This window comes from Pristiophorus japonicus, chromosome 3, assembly GCF_044704955.1.
Source record: "Pristiophorus japonicus isolate sPriJap1 chromosome 3, sPriJap1.hap1, whole genome shotgun sequence".
In the NCBI taxonomy this organism is placed as follows: Eukaryota; Metazoa; Chordata; class Chondrichthyes; family Pristiophoridae; genus Pristiophorus; species Pristiophorus japonicus.
In genome coordinates, this window is record NC_091979.1 from 143,827,243 (window position 1) to 143,843,570 (window position 16,328).

The following is a 16,328-nucleotide window of genomic DNA, read 5'->3' on the forward strand; positions in this document are numbered from 1 at the left end:
AGGGGATTTGAGTACAGGGGCAGGGAGGTGTTGCTACAGTTGTACAGGGCATTGGTGAGGCCACACCTGGAGTATTGTGTACAGTTTTGGTCTCCTAACCTGAGGAAGGACATTCTTGCTATTGAGGGAGTGCAGCGAAGGTTCACCAGACTGATTCCCGGGATGGCGGGACTGACCTATCAAGAAAGACTGGATCAACTGGGCTTGTATTCACTGGAGTTCAGAAGAATGAGAGGGGACCTCATAGAAACATTTAAAATTCTGACGGGGTTAGACAGGTTAGATGCAGGAAGAATGTTCCCAATGTTGGGGAAGTCCAGAACCAGAGGTCACAGTCTAAGGATAAGGGGTAAGCCATTTAGGACCGAGATGCGGAGGAACTTCTTCACCCAGAGAGTGGTGAACCTGTGGAATTCTCTACCACAGAAAGTTGTTGAGGCCAATTCACTAAATATATTCAAAAAGGAGTTAGATGAGGTCCTTACTACTAGGGGGATCAAGGGGTATGGCGAGAAAGCAGGAATGGGGTACTGACGTTGAATGTTCAGCCATGAACTCATTGAATGGCGGTGCAGGCTAGAAGGGCCGAATGGCCTACTCCTGCACCTATTTTCTATGTTTCTACAGGATTGCTTTGGCAACTTAAGTTATAAAGATTTGAACACATTGCTGTTTGAGTCACTCTAAATAACACACATTGTGCAAAGTGTTACATCATGCCAGATGTACAAGTGCAATATATTGCTGTGTCATGGTCTGAGCACAATTATAGGTCCAGAGCATTACTTACTATATCTGTTAAAGTGACACTGGCTTGTTGAGGTATTTTATACTTCCAGATCATAAGGGACCATGACCCCAATAAACTCCTGCAGTTCAAATGCATTTTTGACATAAGCTGTAACTTGGTCTTGAACAATGCCACAGGAGATCAACTAGGTTAATACAAAGTGTAGTCTTCAGGTGAAGTGGGAGATAATTGGTGAAGGGTGGGCAGATTTAATTCAATCCCCATTTTAGTCACATTCTGTCTTTTTATAGTGGCTCAGATTCTTCAGCTCACTGTTTACCTCGCTGACTGCTGCCCACAAAGATTTGACCGGCTTTATAGTGGAGACTTCCAGTCATCAGATGTGAGCAGATCAACCAATCGGATTGAAGAATCCTCACTGAACCACAGAGTCGAAAGCCGGAAATATAAATTAGATTTAAATGATAAGCAAGTAAAAAAAGATTGACAGATAAGAGAGAGAGAGCAGAGAGAGACAAAAAATTAAAAAAATATATTAAAACAAAATCTCAACACTAATTTTCTTCTGAGACTGAGACTTTACACTTGTAAAATTTATTTTTCAGGCCTAGAGAGGTTGTTCAGCAATTATCACTTATCACAACGTTAAACTCAATCCTGAATGCACCAGCCCTAACTTTTTCCGTCGTTTTTAGTGCAGAACAAGTACAGCAAGTTCACGCTGTTGCAACTATTTCCATGCCGAGTCCATTGGCAAGGACTGCAACAGGGAACCCTGTGGAGGAGCAGGGTATCTCTGACAGCAACTTCTGGATTTCCGTGTTTAACTGCTCATAGAATCATAGAAATTTACAGCATGGAAGGAGACCATTTCAGCCCATCGTGTCCGCGCCAGCCTAATTCCACTTCCAAGCTCTTGGTCCGTAGCCCTGTAGGTTACGGCAATTCAAGTGCACATCCAAGTACTTTTTAAAAAAAAAAAAGTGGTGGGTTTCTGGCTCTACCACCTTTTCAGACCCCCGTATTTCCCCTCTGATCCCCACTAACGCTCCAACCAATTACTTTAAATCTATGCCCCCTGGTTGTTGAGCCCTCTGTTAAGGGAAATAGGTCCTTCCTATCCACTCTGCCCTCATAATTTTATACACCTCAATAAGGTCTCCCGTCAGCCTCCTCTGTTCCAATGAAAAAACCCAGCCTATCCAATCTTTCCTCTGCAACATGATCAGCTATTTCTTGTATTCACTACTGTTGTTAATATTAACGGACAGATGATGAATGTCTTCTTTGCTATTTTAACATTAAAAAAGCAGAGAGAGGAACATTGAATATGTTACCAATATAAGCAGATGAACTGTAAGTTTTTGGTCACAAAAGCATATTTTTAAAATCAAGGTCTTTAAAAATTTGTTCCTAAGATGTGGACAACACTTGCTGCATTTGGTCGCCATAGCAACTGTTCTTACATCTGAAAGGATATTGCGAGTCCAGTATGTAGGGCCCAAGTTTCCACATGATTTGCGCCTGATTTTTAGGAGCAACTGGTGGAGAACGGACTATCTTAGAAATCGCAATTCTCCACTTTTTTTTTCTGCAGTTCTAGTCAGGTAGAACAGTTCTACTTTAGAACAGAATTTTTTCTTCAAAAGGGGGCGTGTCCGGCCACTGACGCCTGATTTCAAAGTTTCCACAGTGAAAACGTACTTCAAACTAACTTAGAATGGAGCAAGTGAAGATTTTTGTAGAACTGAAAAAACCTGTTCTACACATTTAAAAAATCAGGCGCAGGTTACAAATTAGGCGTCCAGAACGGGGTGGGGGGGGAGGGGTGGGGGAAGAGAAGTCATTAAATTCTACAATAAATCCTTATTTATACTTCTACAAATATTATACAAATAAATCCAACCTGAATAAACATTTATAAGAAAAGATTAAATAAACCATCTTCCTACCTGTGTGAAAGTGCTTCAGCCAGCCTCACAAGTTCGTTCGTTCGTTCCCGACGGCGGGAGGGAGGGAGTGAGTGCGGGCCCGCCCGCCCGAACGCAGCAGGGGAGGGAGTGAGTGCGGGCCCGCCCACCCGACCGTAGCGGGGGGGGAGGGGGAAGGAAGACATTCCCGACGGTGGGCGGGCACGACCGCAGCGGGGGGGGGGGGGGGGAGACGTTCCCGACGGCGGGCGGGCCCGACCGCAGCGGGGGGGGGAGGGGGGTAGGAAGACATTCCCAACGGCGGGCGGGCCCGAACGCAGCGTGGCGGGGGGGGGAGGAAGCCATTCCAGACGGCGGGCGGGAAGGAGACAGTGAGAAGGCTGCAGGAAGCCTCAGTACTGATGTGCTGATGGCAATGTGCTTTTTATTAAAAAATGTTCAAAAATTAAACAGCTACAAAGAACTACAAAAATGGCCGAGTGCCAATGTTTCCTTCACACTGCGCGTGCGCGAACGCTCCAATGCGCACGCCTAGGGTTGCTGGCAGGAAAAAAACTAATTTAAATAGTACCCGCCCCCTCCCACTTACAAAATCGGTGCGAGTGTAGGCTCCGCCCCCCCGGGCGCCGCGCCAAACAGACAAGGAGCTGCAGGGCTCTCCAGAATCGCGAGTTTTTTTTCCGGTGCCGTTTTAGGCGCGAAAAACGGGTGCCCAGCTCTGAGGGGCGCCCGTTTTTTTTATCGTGTGGAAACTTGGGCCCGTAGTGTGGCTGTACCAAGGATTCCTCAAAGCAGAATTCAATCGATGGAATGAGTGATGCAGAAAAACCCATCTGAGGTTGATGGACTGAATTAATATGCCGCTGGACAATTACTGTGTGTTTTATTGTGACAAAAGCCTGTCCTGTCCAGAAATATTTTAATCAACCTAATTTAAATGGTGTGAAGTCATTTTGTACATTAAGTGCATATTTTTTTTTGGACTTGGTACGGCATTGGAAGAGAACAGCTGAAGGTGACTAATGAGATAATACGATTGTTTTTTTCTTTCAAAATGCCGATAAAGGCACCAGAAAACAACATTTTCTGGATGGGGCAGGTAGGTTGGGGCCATGCCACCAGCCCCATCTTCAGAACTCTCATTTCTTTCAGAACAATATGTTAGTGCTGGTCTATTGCTTTTAAAGTAGCATAGAATATCCATCAATTTATTAGCTACATTAGTCAACATATATTAATTTATTTTTTTTGTTCCCTCCTCTTTCGCTAAATTACTGCTGCCTATTGCTGCCTAGCCACAGGTGTAGCAATGGTGATGCTGTTTTAGCCACGTGCACTAATTTTAGTGAAAAAATGGTCTCGCATACACTCTGGTAAATGCACTTCACACGTATTTTTACTTAACTAAGATCTACCACCATTCAATAACCAAGGAAGTAAAGCATTCACAGCAATCACAAAACACTCGCACACGTTTTGTATTACCATTTTACCAACAAATACATGAAAAGGTTAAAGTACACATGCATACCCTGTGAAAATGAGTATTGAGATCATATGATATTACTTTTTAATTTTATTAATTAGAAATGCAGTTAGCCACTTCTGGATTCTCAATGAAGCATATGTGGTTAGTGGCTAACATATTGGACAACATTTACTAAATGTAGCAGCCCCTTTTCTGGCCAGCAGAGTGAATATATAAACTACTGTAAGTCTCTGGCTAAGCTTGTAGTGAAATTTTGAAATCTTCTTTTTTGTTAAACTGCAGTAATACCAATTCTGATCTGGAGAAAATGGAATTAGGACATTCTAGGCTGAATTTTTAACATGGAAGAGCACATGGGTTTAGGTGTGGATGCGGGTTAAAACCAGCAAAACCCCCCCCCCCCCCCCCCCCCCAAAACTTCCGCATTTGACTTCAGCACGTTGGGCTGCGTGAGTACAACCCCCTCGAAGAGGTGTGTTGTCAATTTTCATATTGATCGCTTAATTAGTGATATTGACACACTGTTTGTTTTCACTGTAACGTCAGGTCCACAGCAATGTTCTCTAACTTTCTTTCCATGCACGGTCTCTTTAAATTTGCTGCCAAAGCCACGCATGCATGGTATCTTCCAGTAGCTTGAGCTGCCTGTGCGGGACCTCCTGATGCCGATCCCAGCCCCAAGTACCTTACTGGTCCCGCTCCTAGCCCAGGCTGAAGGACTTGCCGGTCCGCTACCCCGCCCCATCCCAGATCGAATGGCTTCCTCCCTCCAGTCCCCGCACCTAACTATGTCCGAAAGGCTACCCCCACACCTCTCTCTCTCGCTCTCGCACCTTTCCTGCTGCTGTCCAGGCATCTGCTGCACTTGCCTGCACCGATTTCTTTAACTATCTGGAAGGATTTTCTGCAGAAGCTGCATACGCCGGCCTGAACAAAACTGGAGTAACTCTCAGCTGGCCAAACTTGCTTAAATGGCCAGAATTGGCGCGGGTGGCAGGTTACGCCCCCTTTGGCTGAAAAAAAAATCATAACTAACTGAGTTATGCTGGTGGAAATTGATTGGGGAATCTGTGGATTTTAAACTTAGGCCAAAAAGCAGCCTGTTCTTAAAAAAACGGCGCAAATAACTGGGGAAAATTGAGCCCAGTATCTTTAGTCTCTCGTTATAACTATATTGTCCCTGATATCATTCTAGTAAATAGAAAGCCGTATAGCTTGCAAACTAAAGCACTTCTCTCTTCGCTTCAGCATTGAACATTTAGTGTATAACTAGAGTATGCCAGAAGAGTAGAAACATGATGTTTCAACTTGGAACTAAGCATCAAAGCTAAGCTGTGATAGGTTGTACAGGTTGAGCATCCGTAATCCGGAGTTCCAAAATTCGGAATCCGGACACCGGGCCGATCTGTGGCGGAGTTGTCGGGAAAATGTTCCGAAATTCGGACCCCCCCACCCCCAAGGACTTGATGGCCCGACTTCGCCCCGGCCCCTGCTTCCACCCCCCCGCTACCTTGGCGGGCTGAACTTGTCCCACTTGCCTCAGCTGCCTGACCCTACCTACCTCGGCCCGGGCAAAGGTGTTCCAAAATCCGGAAAGACCTGGAATCCGGAACGGCCTCTGGCGCGAGGTTTCCAGATTTCGGACACTCAACCTGTACTTAGTGGATAAATGTTAAAGATTTAATTTTGTGTAAGCTTTTTTGCAGTGTCTCAAAGTATTGTATATTTTTTTCCCTAGGAAAAGACAAAAAGCAGGTCTTCTTCCCAGTCTGGAAGATCTACTTTTTTACACAATTGCTGAAGGGCAGGAGAAGATTCCAATTCATAAGTTCATCACTGTAAGTTGTACTGGTGATTGAAATAACATTTGGACAATCAAACTGTTAAATATGTGACGTAAAATCATAGGTGTAGAACTCCTCCTCCTTTCTCCCCCTCGACTCTCTTAAATAATGTGGAATCTAAGATGTTCTGTTCAGTGAAAATTCAACCTGTTGCAGTCCTGCCCATTGGACTTCCAAGGCCCCAAAAGTCCTGCTGGAACAACCAACTAAGATATTGGCTATTGCCTAGCTTTTGATTTTTGGTATCTTATTCAACCCAAGCTGGGCTTCAGACCCCATATCCTTTCTATTACCGCGATCCTCTAATTCTACCTCTAACGTGACCGTCTTCACTCCTACTTCAGCCCTTTGCTGTTGAAATTCTCAATCCTGCCTTTGTCACTTCAGACTTGACTGTTCCAGTGCTCTACTGTTCAGCCTCCCATCCCATCCTCTTATTGTGTGAACTTCACGTCATCCAAAACTTTGCTGTATCCTATCCTGCACCAAGTCCCACTCACCCATCACTCTTGTCCTCGTTGACTTACATTGGTTCAAATTTAAAATTCTCATCTTTGTGTTTAAATCCCTTTTGTGGTTTTCTCCCTGAATATTTCTGTAACCTCCTGCACCCGACAAACCCTATCCCTCTCTCCAAACTCTCCACTTCTCTGACTCACCAAACCTCTCCGCCTGTGCATCTGCTTCCTATCACCAGTGTTCACACATGCACTTTCAACAGTGTGTTGAATAGTAATCAGGAGGAGTTATCTTAGTTTCCCACGGGCCATCTGTCTTCCTTCTTCGAAAAGCTGGCAGTGCTCAGTCTAGGGGCATCATTCCCATCTCCGGTCTAGCTGTGCTTAGCTAACTCGGCACATGCTGAAGATTTAATCATGGGATCTCCCTGGACTGTATGACCTAACTACCTACTCTCTAAATCAGGGGTGATGTTTGCTTTTTCAAGATGGGGAAGCTTTTATTTTGTTTTGTATACAAAAAACAAGAATGATTTGGAAAATTTACTGTGCATATTCTCAGTGTTTCCCTAGATTTTTGAGCTCAAATCTTTGGAGTAGGACTTGAGCCCACAGCCTTCTGACTCAGATGAGAGTGCTGCCATTGAACTATGGCTGACACCATCTTTAAGAGTACTTACTTCTGCTCCAGTTTAATTGTTTAATTTTTTTTTTCTCCTCCTCTGGGCCCCTACAGTTTCATATTGACTTCTGAGCAAGATTACCATTGTGTTAAAATATGGGTAGTTTTGTGTTTTAAATCCATGTCCACTGGAGACAGGATTGAAACTGTCCAAATGGATTTCATTTAAGACAGAGAGTAGATTTCTCATCGGTCTTGATTGGTTTTGAACCCTCATTTCAAGTGAAAAGACTTAATGTACCATCTAGACTTCCCATATCTCATCTGAGTAAAAATTGGATGCGTGCAGGAACAAAAATGTATTTTAATACTATCTTTTTTTCATTTGCAAACAGGTTTTGAAATCCACAGGACTACGCACATCTGATCCTCGTCTGAAGGAATGCATGGATATGCTTAGAACAAATGTACAGGCAGCTTCTAATGGTGTTCTACTGGACAAAGAACTTTTCAAAAAGTAAAGCATTTGTAAAACCGCTGTTGTATTTAATCTGAGAAGTTAGTCGGTGCTTTGTTTTTTACGGTGTTCTCTTAGGGCCACACTTTACATATAATTTAATAGACTTAAAAAATAGTGTTTGTTGGGAAGGAGAGTGTGTGAAAAGGAAGAGAGAATGAGTGAAACAGAGCACTGATTGATTGTTCTCTCAAATTTAGCAGAGAATCTTTGAAAGCCAAGGTGATGTTTTGGAGGAAAGAAGAATTCAAGGGAAATAATTTTGGAAATAATTGGTCTGCCGTATCTATAACTGCAATATCTATAACTAATTTAGATGGAGTTACAAATCTTTTATATTAAGACAAATTTGTACTATTGGCATGGATTTGTATTAAATTCATTCAGTGACATTGAAAAATGTGAACAGAAGCTTAATTTCTGGCATTCCTTTATCAGTAATTCCAGGCCATTCATGTTTGTTTTATTTCAGGTGTGTTGGAAGCAATATTGTGCTGCTCACTCAAGCTTTTAGGAGGAAGTTCGTCATTCCAGATTTTGAAATATTTGCATCCCATGTCGATGGTCTTTATGAGAGTGCCAAAAAAATGACGGGAGGAAAGGTATATCTTGAAATTAAATTTTATTTTTTCAAATGCAGTAAGAAATTGGATACCAAACTGCTCAGTGTAAGTTGAGGAATGTATTTACCCATAAGAGTTCGGTAATTTTGTTTGCATTTTGCCATCAATAACTCTTTCCTAATCTCTGATTTTATATAGAGTTAAATTGTTCGTATTTTCTACTGCCACCTAGTTTACATTAAGGGAGGCCATGAAAGTAATGCTATATTGTGGTACAATGCTATGTTGTCATAGACTTAAAATATTATAAAACAGGGCACAGTGGGGTGGGGGGGGGGGGTGGAGGGGGAATGCAAGCAAGACTGTTGTACAGACTCTCTTCCCTCAAATGCATTTATTTTTCCTTTTTCAAAAGGTTGCTGATTATATTCCACAGCTGGCTAAATTTAGCCCAGATTTGTGGGGTGCATCTTTGTGCACAGTGGATGGGCAAAGGTAAGCAACATATAATAACTTTATTTTAAAAATGTCTTTCAGCAGAGCTTGGAAAATGCATGCTATGCATATATATTGACGTTGGATATGTATTGTTCATAATAATCAGATTTTGTTTTACTTTAATGCAAACAGAAATGGCATGGCACTAAATCACCAAGATTCATTTGTGAGCATTTTAGTTGTGTTTTTTGTTAAATCAGCTGCGCTTTGTGCACTTCTGTAGTGAATTGTTACTACTTATTTGCAGATAGTCACAGCTATCCTATCCACATGAATCACTTGACTCCAATACTGACTTGAATTTTTTTTAAACTTACTTGTTTTTACTAACTTTTTTTAAACAACCTCTCCCTATTAAACTCTACTGAATTCTAAATGTGCTTACTATTAGAAACAAGAGCCCCTTGAGCCTATTCTGGCCATTCAATTAGATCCTAACTAATCTGCATCTTAACTCCATTTACCTACCTTGGTTTCATTTCCCTTAATACTCTTACCTAAAATAAATATCTCAATCTCAGTTTAAAAAATTTTTTTTCTCTAAGTTACCAAATCCTTTAATCATAAAAACATCAATCATATCATCCCTTAATTTTCTATACTCAAGATAAAACAGCCTACTCGATGCAACCTCTCCTCATAATTTAGCCTTTTTAGTCCCAGTATCATTCTGGTGAATCTGTGATGCACCCCAGCCAAAACCCATATATTTCCTGAGGTGCAATACTTCATAAGAACATAAGAAATAAGGAGCAGGAGTAGGCCATTTGGCTCCTCGAGCCTGTTTCGCAATTCAATAAGATCATGGCTGATCAGATCATGGATTCAGCTCCTCTTTCCTGCCCGCTCCCCATAACCCTTTACTACCTTATATCTCAAATATCTGTCTATCTCCACCTTAAATATATTCTATGACCCAGCCTCCACAGCTCTCTGGGGCAGAGAATTCCATAGATTTACAACCCTCAGAGAAGAAATTCCTCCTCATCTCAGTTGAGGCAGCCCCTTATTCTAAAACTATGTCCCCTAGTTTTAGTTTCCCCTGTGAGTGGAAATATCCCCTCTGCATCTACCTTGTCGAGACCCCTCTATCTTATAAGTTTCAATAAGATCACCTCTCATTCTTTTGAACTCCAATGAGTATAGACCCAACCCTACTCAACCTATCCTCATATGTCCATCCCCTCATCTCTTGAATCAACCTAGTGAACCTTCTCTAAACAGCCTCCAATGCAAGTATATTTTTCCTTAAATACGGAGACCAAAACTGTACGCAGTACTCCATGTGTGGCCTCACCAATACCCTGTACAGTTGTAACAGGACTTGTCTGCTTTTATACTCTCTCTCCCCCTTGCAATAACAGTCAGCATTCCATTTGCCTACCTGATTACTTGCTGTACCTGCATACTAACTTTTTGTGTTTCATGCACAAGAACCCCCAGATCTCTCTGTACTGCAGCACTTTGCAATTTTTCTCCATTTAAATTATAATTTACTTTTCTATCATTTCTGTCAAAATGGATATTCACATTTTCCCACATTATACTCCGTCTGACAATTTTTTGCCCACTCACTTAGCCTGTCTTTATCCCTTTGCAGATTTTTTGTGTTCTCTTCACAACTTGCTTTCTCACCCATCTTTGTATCATCAGCAAACCTGGCTACATTACACTCTGTCTCTTCATCCAATTCATTAATATAGATTGTAAATAGTTGAAGACCCAACACCGATCCCTGCGGCACCCCACTAGTTACTGTTTGCTGACCGGAAAATGATCCATTTATCTCAACTCTCCGTTTTCTGTTCATTGGCCATGCTAATATATTATCCCCAACCCCGTGAACTTTTATATTGTGCAGTAACCTTTTATGTGGAACTTTATCGAATGCCTTCTGGTAATCCAAATATACTGCATCCACTGGTTCCCCTTTTCCACCCTGCTCGTTACATCCTCAAAGAACTCCAGCAAATTTGTCAAACATAATTTCCCTTTCCTAAAACCATGCTGACTGTGCTTGATTGAATCATGCTTTTTCAAATGTCCCGCTACTGCTTCCTTAATAATGGTCTCCAGAATTTTCCCAACAAATGTTAGGCCAGCTGGTCTATAGTTTCCTTTTTTTTTTAAAAATAGGGATGTTACATTTGTGGTTTTCCAAGCTGCTGGGAGCACCCCAGAATCCAGGGAATTTTGGTAGATTACAACCAATACATCCACTATTTCTGCAGCCACTTCTCAAGACCCTAGGATGTAAGCCATCAGGTCCAGGAGACTTGTCTGCCTTTTAGTCCCATTATTTTACTTGGTACTACTTCATTACTACCTATAGCCCCTTGATTATCCACTATTGGGATGTTTTTAGTGTCTTCTATCGTGAAGACCAATACTAAATATTTGTTCAATGTCTCTGCCATTTCCCTGTTCTTATTAATTCCCCAGTCTCATCCGCTAGGGGACCAACATTTACTTTAGCTATTCTTTTCCTTTTTATGTACCTGTAGAAACTCTTACTATCTGTTTTTATATTTTGTGCTAGTTTACTTTCATAATCTAATCTTCCCTCTCTTAATCATTATTTTTAGTCGTTCTCTGCTGGCTTTTAAAAATTTCCCAATCCTCTGGCCTCCCACAAGTCTTGGCCACATTGTATGCCTTTGTTTTCAATTTGATACCCTCCCTTATTTCATTAGTTAGCCACGGATGGTTATCCCTTCTCTTACAGTCCTTCCTTATTGGGATATATTTTTGTTGCGAGTTATGAAATATCTCCTCAAATGTCTGCCACTGCTCATCAGCCGTCCCGTTCTTTTGTCTATTTTCCCAGTCCACTTTAGCCAACTCTGCCCTCATACCTTTGTAGTCTCCTTTTATTTAAGCTTAGGACCCTGGTTTGAGAATCAACTTTGTCACCCTCCAACTGAATTGGAAATTCAACCACATTATGGTCACTCATTCCTAGAGGATCTTTTACTATTAATCCTACCTCATTACACAGTACTAGATCTACGATAACCTGCTCCCTGGTTGGTTCTGCAACCGACTGTTCAAGGAAGCTATCCCGGATACACTCTGAACTCCTCCCCAAGGCTACCCTGGCCAATTTGCTTTGTTCAATCAATATGAAGGTTAAAATCGCCCATGATTATTGCCGTTCCTTTATTACAAGCCTCCATTATTTCTTGATTTACACTCCATCCAGCAGTGTAGCTACTGTTAGGGGGGGGCCTATCGACTACACCCACCTTTTTCAGTTTATTATTCCTTATCTCCACCCAAACTGATTCAACATCTTGATCCTCTGAGCCAATATCGTTATTCACTAACTCACTGATCCCATCCTTTATTAACAGTGCTACCCGACCTCCTTTTCCTTTCTGTCTGTCCTTTCGAAGTGTCAAATACCCCTGAATATTTAGTTCCCAGTCCTGATCACCTTGCAACCAAGTCTCTGTAATGTCTGTCCGATCATATCTATTTGTGCTGTCAACTCATCGATTTTGTTACGAATGCTACATGCATTTAGACAGAGCTTTTAAATTTGTGTTTTTATCCTTTTTCCTACTTGTTTCCTCTGTCCTTGAAACTCACTTTCTACATTTTTGCTTTCTAATTCCAGCTTTACTTCCCTCCCTACTGAATCTATTCTCAGGTTTCCATCCCCTGCCAAGCTAGTTTAAACCCTCCCCAACAGCACTAGCAACCGCCCCCCTCCCACGAGTATATTGGTCCCGGGTCTTTGAGGTGCAACCCATCCGGCTTGTACAGGTCCCACCTCCACCAGAAGCGGTTCCAATGCCTCAGGAATCTAAAGCCCTCCTTCCTGGCACCATCTCTCCAGCCACACATTCATCTGCTTTATCCTCCTATTTCTGTACTCACTAGCTTGTGGCATCGGGAGTAATTTGGCAATTACTACCTTTTGAGGGCCTGCTTTTTAATCTCTTTCCCCCAGCTCACTAAACTATGCCTGCAGAACCTCATCCCTCTTTCTAGCTATGTCATTGGTGCCGATATGGACCACGACCTCTGCCTTTTCACCCCCTCCCCCCAGAATGCCCTGCAGCCCTTGGTGACATCCTTGACCCTGGCACCAGGGAGGCAACATACCATCCTGGAGTTAGTCTGTGTCTGCTCTCCTGACTATTGAATCCCCTACTACTGTAGGTCTTTCATTCTTCTTCCTCCTTCTGCTCGCCACCCCCCGTGCAGCTGAGCCACCTGTGGTGCCGTGGTCTTGGCTCTGGCTGTACTAGTCCTCCTCTTCTTCTGTCTGGCGGTCACCCACTTCCTTTCTGCCTGCACACTCTTGAGCTGCGGGGTGACCACCTCTAGAAATGTGCTATCCATGTAGCGCTCAGTCTTGCGGATGTACTGCAGTGACTCCAGCCCCTGCTCAAGCTCCAAAACATGGAGCTTGAGTTGGTGCAACTGGAGACAACTCCGCACGTGGTCGTCCAGGCTGTTTGAAGCGTTCAGGACTTCATGCAATCCCACAGGACTGAACTGCCCTGCCATCCCTCTAGTTAGACTCGGAGCTATCAAGCAAAAATAAACTCTAAACCTTAGCAAAACACACCCAGCAACTACTTGGCATTCAGCTGAGTTAACTAACCTTTATTTAAAGACTAAGTACTAACTTAACAGAGGAAAAAAAACACTCCCCAATCAGCTACTTCCCTTGTGCTGACGTCACTTTTAAACTCTGACATCCCTTTCAAATGTTGCCTGTTGAGCCTTTCCTTTTTAAGCCTCCACCTCTGCTCCCGCTGCTGCTCCCACACAGGTCCGCTGCCTCTGAAATATCATTTACCTATTTTTAATTTTTAAATTAATCTTTCCTTCTCCCCGAATTCCCAATCTTTCCAAATTCCCAAATAAACCACTCTGTTTAACTCCACTCTTTAAGACCACTCTGTGCATTTGTGGTCTAACCAACTGTAGCATAACATCTACCCCTTTTGTATTCCCGCCCCATTGAGATAAAGGCTAATATTCCATTAATATTTTAATTTAAAAAAAATATTCTGATCAATCATTCTTGGGTCTAAAATGAATGACCTCGTACTTCCTGACACTGAACTCCATCTGCCACAGTTTTACCCACTCACTTAATCTATCATTGTCCCTTTGCAACTTGCTATTCCCATCTATGCTACTTGCTGTGCCACCTAACTTGGTGTTTTCAGCAAACTTAGATATACGGCTCTTGTTCCATCATCTAAGTCATTAATAAACATCTTGGTCCGGAACTTGCGGCCCTGATGACGGGAACAGGCAGCGTTCGCCGACATTTCACCGTTGAAACTGACTGCAACTTCAGGATTTAGTGCATGCCTAGCCTAATGTGGAAATCCTGAAGTTGCGGGTCTGTCATTCACTTCCTCTGCTGGCTGCGCTTTAGACCCCCCCCCCCCAAAAAAAAAAGCCATCGATCAGTGAAATCACTGATTGTGATGAAAACTTCCCCTTTTTCCAAACAAAAATATCATTGCTAGAAATCCCTTTAAAGTTAGACCCATTCAAATGAGCTGCAACTGGGTTTCGAATGGCTGTCTGAGTGATAACTCGTGATCAACAACCGTTCTGCCCCTGAGAAACAAATCTTGTATTGGTGGAATGTTGGATTTCTCCATAAGTTTAAAAATGACTAGATTTTAACATCTTTCAGTTGATTCATGATATTTCAGCTTCTACCTTAACCCAATGTGTATGTCCCAATCTTTATTTCGCTTTCTGGAAAATTTTCAAAAAGTGATTTGATTATTGATGCTTTCGCTTTCCTGGTTCACTGTCTGAGAATTCTGCAATGTGATTGGCTGTTTAGACAGCTTGTTGATGTCACAGCAGCTTGCACTATGGGACTCCCACTATACTACGTTGACTTCAACTACATGTCAAAGGCCAAACTGTTTGCCACAGAGATTGTAAGATCTTTGTGGGAAGCTTACTTCGGGGCCAGCGGCTCTTCCTTTTGCTTCCCACTGACCGAAAATTACAGACCAGTGAAAAGCTGAGATCCCTGGGGGACATCACTAGTCACATCTTGCCAATTGGAGTACATATCCATTATCCCTACTCTGTCTCTTACCCCTAACCAATTTCCTATCCAAACAAGTGGTTGCCTCAAATTCCATGCGCTTTCATTTTTGTTAACTGTCTCTTGTGTGGAACCTTCCCCAATGTTTTCTGGAAGTCCTTATAGATAACATCCACAAAGACACTTCCTTATTTACCACGTTAGTGACCACCTCAAACAAAAACAAAAAAATTTAACCAGGTTAGTTAGATGTGACTGGCCCTTTACAAATTTATGCTAGCTCTTTGATCAGTTCATATTTTTCCAAAGTGCTCCGTCACTCTGTCCCTAATAGCAGATTCTAGTAGCTTCCTCACAACAGACATTGGACGCAGGTGTATTATTTCTTGGTTTCTCTTCCCACCCTTCTTAAATAATGGAGTGACATTAGCAGTTTTCGAATCCAAGGGGACAATTCTTGAATCAAGAAGGTTTTGGAAGATAATGGCTAAAGCATCTGTAATTTCACCATCTACTTCTTTTAATACACTGAAGTGGAAACCATCAGGTCCTGGAAATTTGTTGACCTTCAGTCTCATTATTTTCTCCTTTACCATTTTTTTTTTACTTGTGTTAAATCTAGTAAGTTCCTCCCCTTGATTTATTTTTAATTTGCGGAATTTCAAAATTGATGGCCTTTATTTTAAATCCAACTGTGCACCTACTGAATGAGTTATTCAGTCATACTTTATTTGCAGATACACTCTTCCTCATTTCCAGAATAATTGCTTAATTCTGCTTCTCACTCAACCATCAAGATGACCACCAAAGATGAAAAGTATTCGTACATGTTATCTTATATTAATATTTGCAGTTGATGGATTTTACATCCCAATCAAAAAGTTTTTTTTGACATTTCTAGGCCTCCATGAGGTGCAGACACTTGTCTTTGCTGCTATGCAAAGATGGCTACTGTATTTGGACTGCATGTGTAACTACTCTCATCTCCCAAAGCTCGAGTATGAAGTGATGGACCTTTGTGCTTATCTGCTCGATCAGAGCATCTATAAGCTATGGGCACTCAAATGAGCCCCTTATTTATTTCTTTGGTGACATGATTGTTCCCTGCACCTACCTTGGGTTCCACCTGAAAAGTCGTCATCTTTGTGATGAGGCTGTCTGTTCAGAAATAGAATGCTGCAATCTATACATTTTCCTCCACATGTGTTGGCAGGGACTTTACTTCCACTGTGACTTGTTCTGCTTCAGTGTATTTCATTTAAACACACTCCACCTTGCTTAAATGTTCTATTAGAGAACAGAGTTCAGACCCTTTACTGTCGCCATGCTGAAGCATTTGCTTCCCCCTCCCCATTTGTGCTCAGGACTGAGAGGTTTGGGGAGTGGAGCACTTGTGCATCAAACATTTCTAAGCCGGTTATGGCCAGCTGTTGAATGAAAACCCCTCTACTCTGCCTCAACATTGTGCTCAACTCTTAGCTTGAGCATCACCTACTGCACCAGCAACCATCCTGGTCACTTGTAAATGAGATTGCTGTTTGCTCTCAAATTAGGGTCAGTTTTATGTTGTAGACCCTTGCTTACCAGGAGATGGATTGAGACTGTCCAAACTCTC

At 42.3% G+C, this 16,328-nt stretch overlaps 1 protein-coding gene across 2 annotated transcripts in view; it reads left to right on the top strand.

The window, feature by feature from the left end:
• The window catches only part of glsa (glutaminase a), a 113,406-nt gene that overhangs the window by 11,011 nt on the left and 86,067 nt on the right, over positions 1–16,328 (top strand). For both annotated transcript variants that reach the window (XM_070875876.1, XM_070875877.1), the window contains exons 2-5: positions 5,910–6,009; positions 7,491–7,612; positions 8,085–8,214; positions 8,591–8,670. In XM_070875876.1, the coding sequence (XP_070731977.1) occupies positions 5,910–6,009; positions 7,491–7,612; positions 8,085–8,214; positions 8,591–8,670 (432 nt within the window). The remainder of the gene's footprint in view (positions 1–5,909; positions 6,010–7,490; positions 7,613–8,084; positions 8,215–8,590; positions 8,671–16,328) is intronic.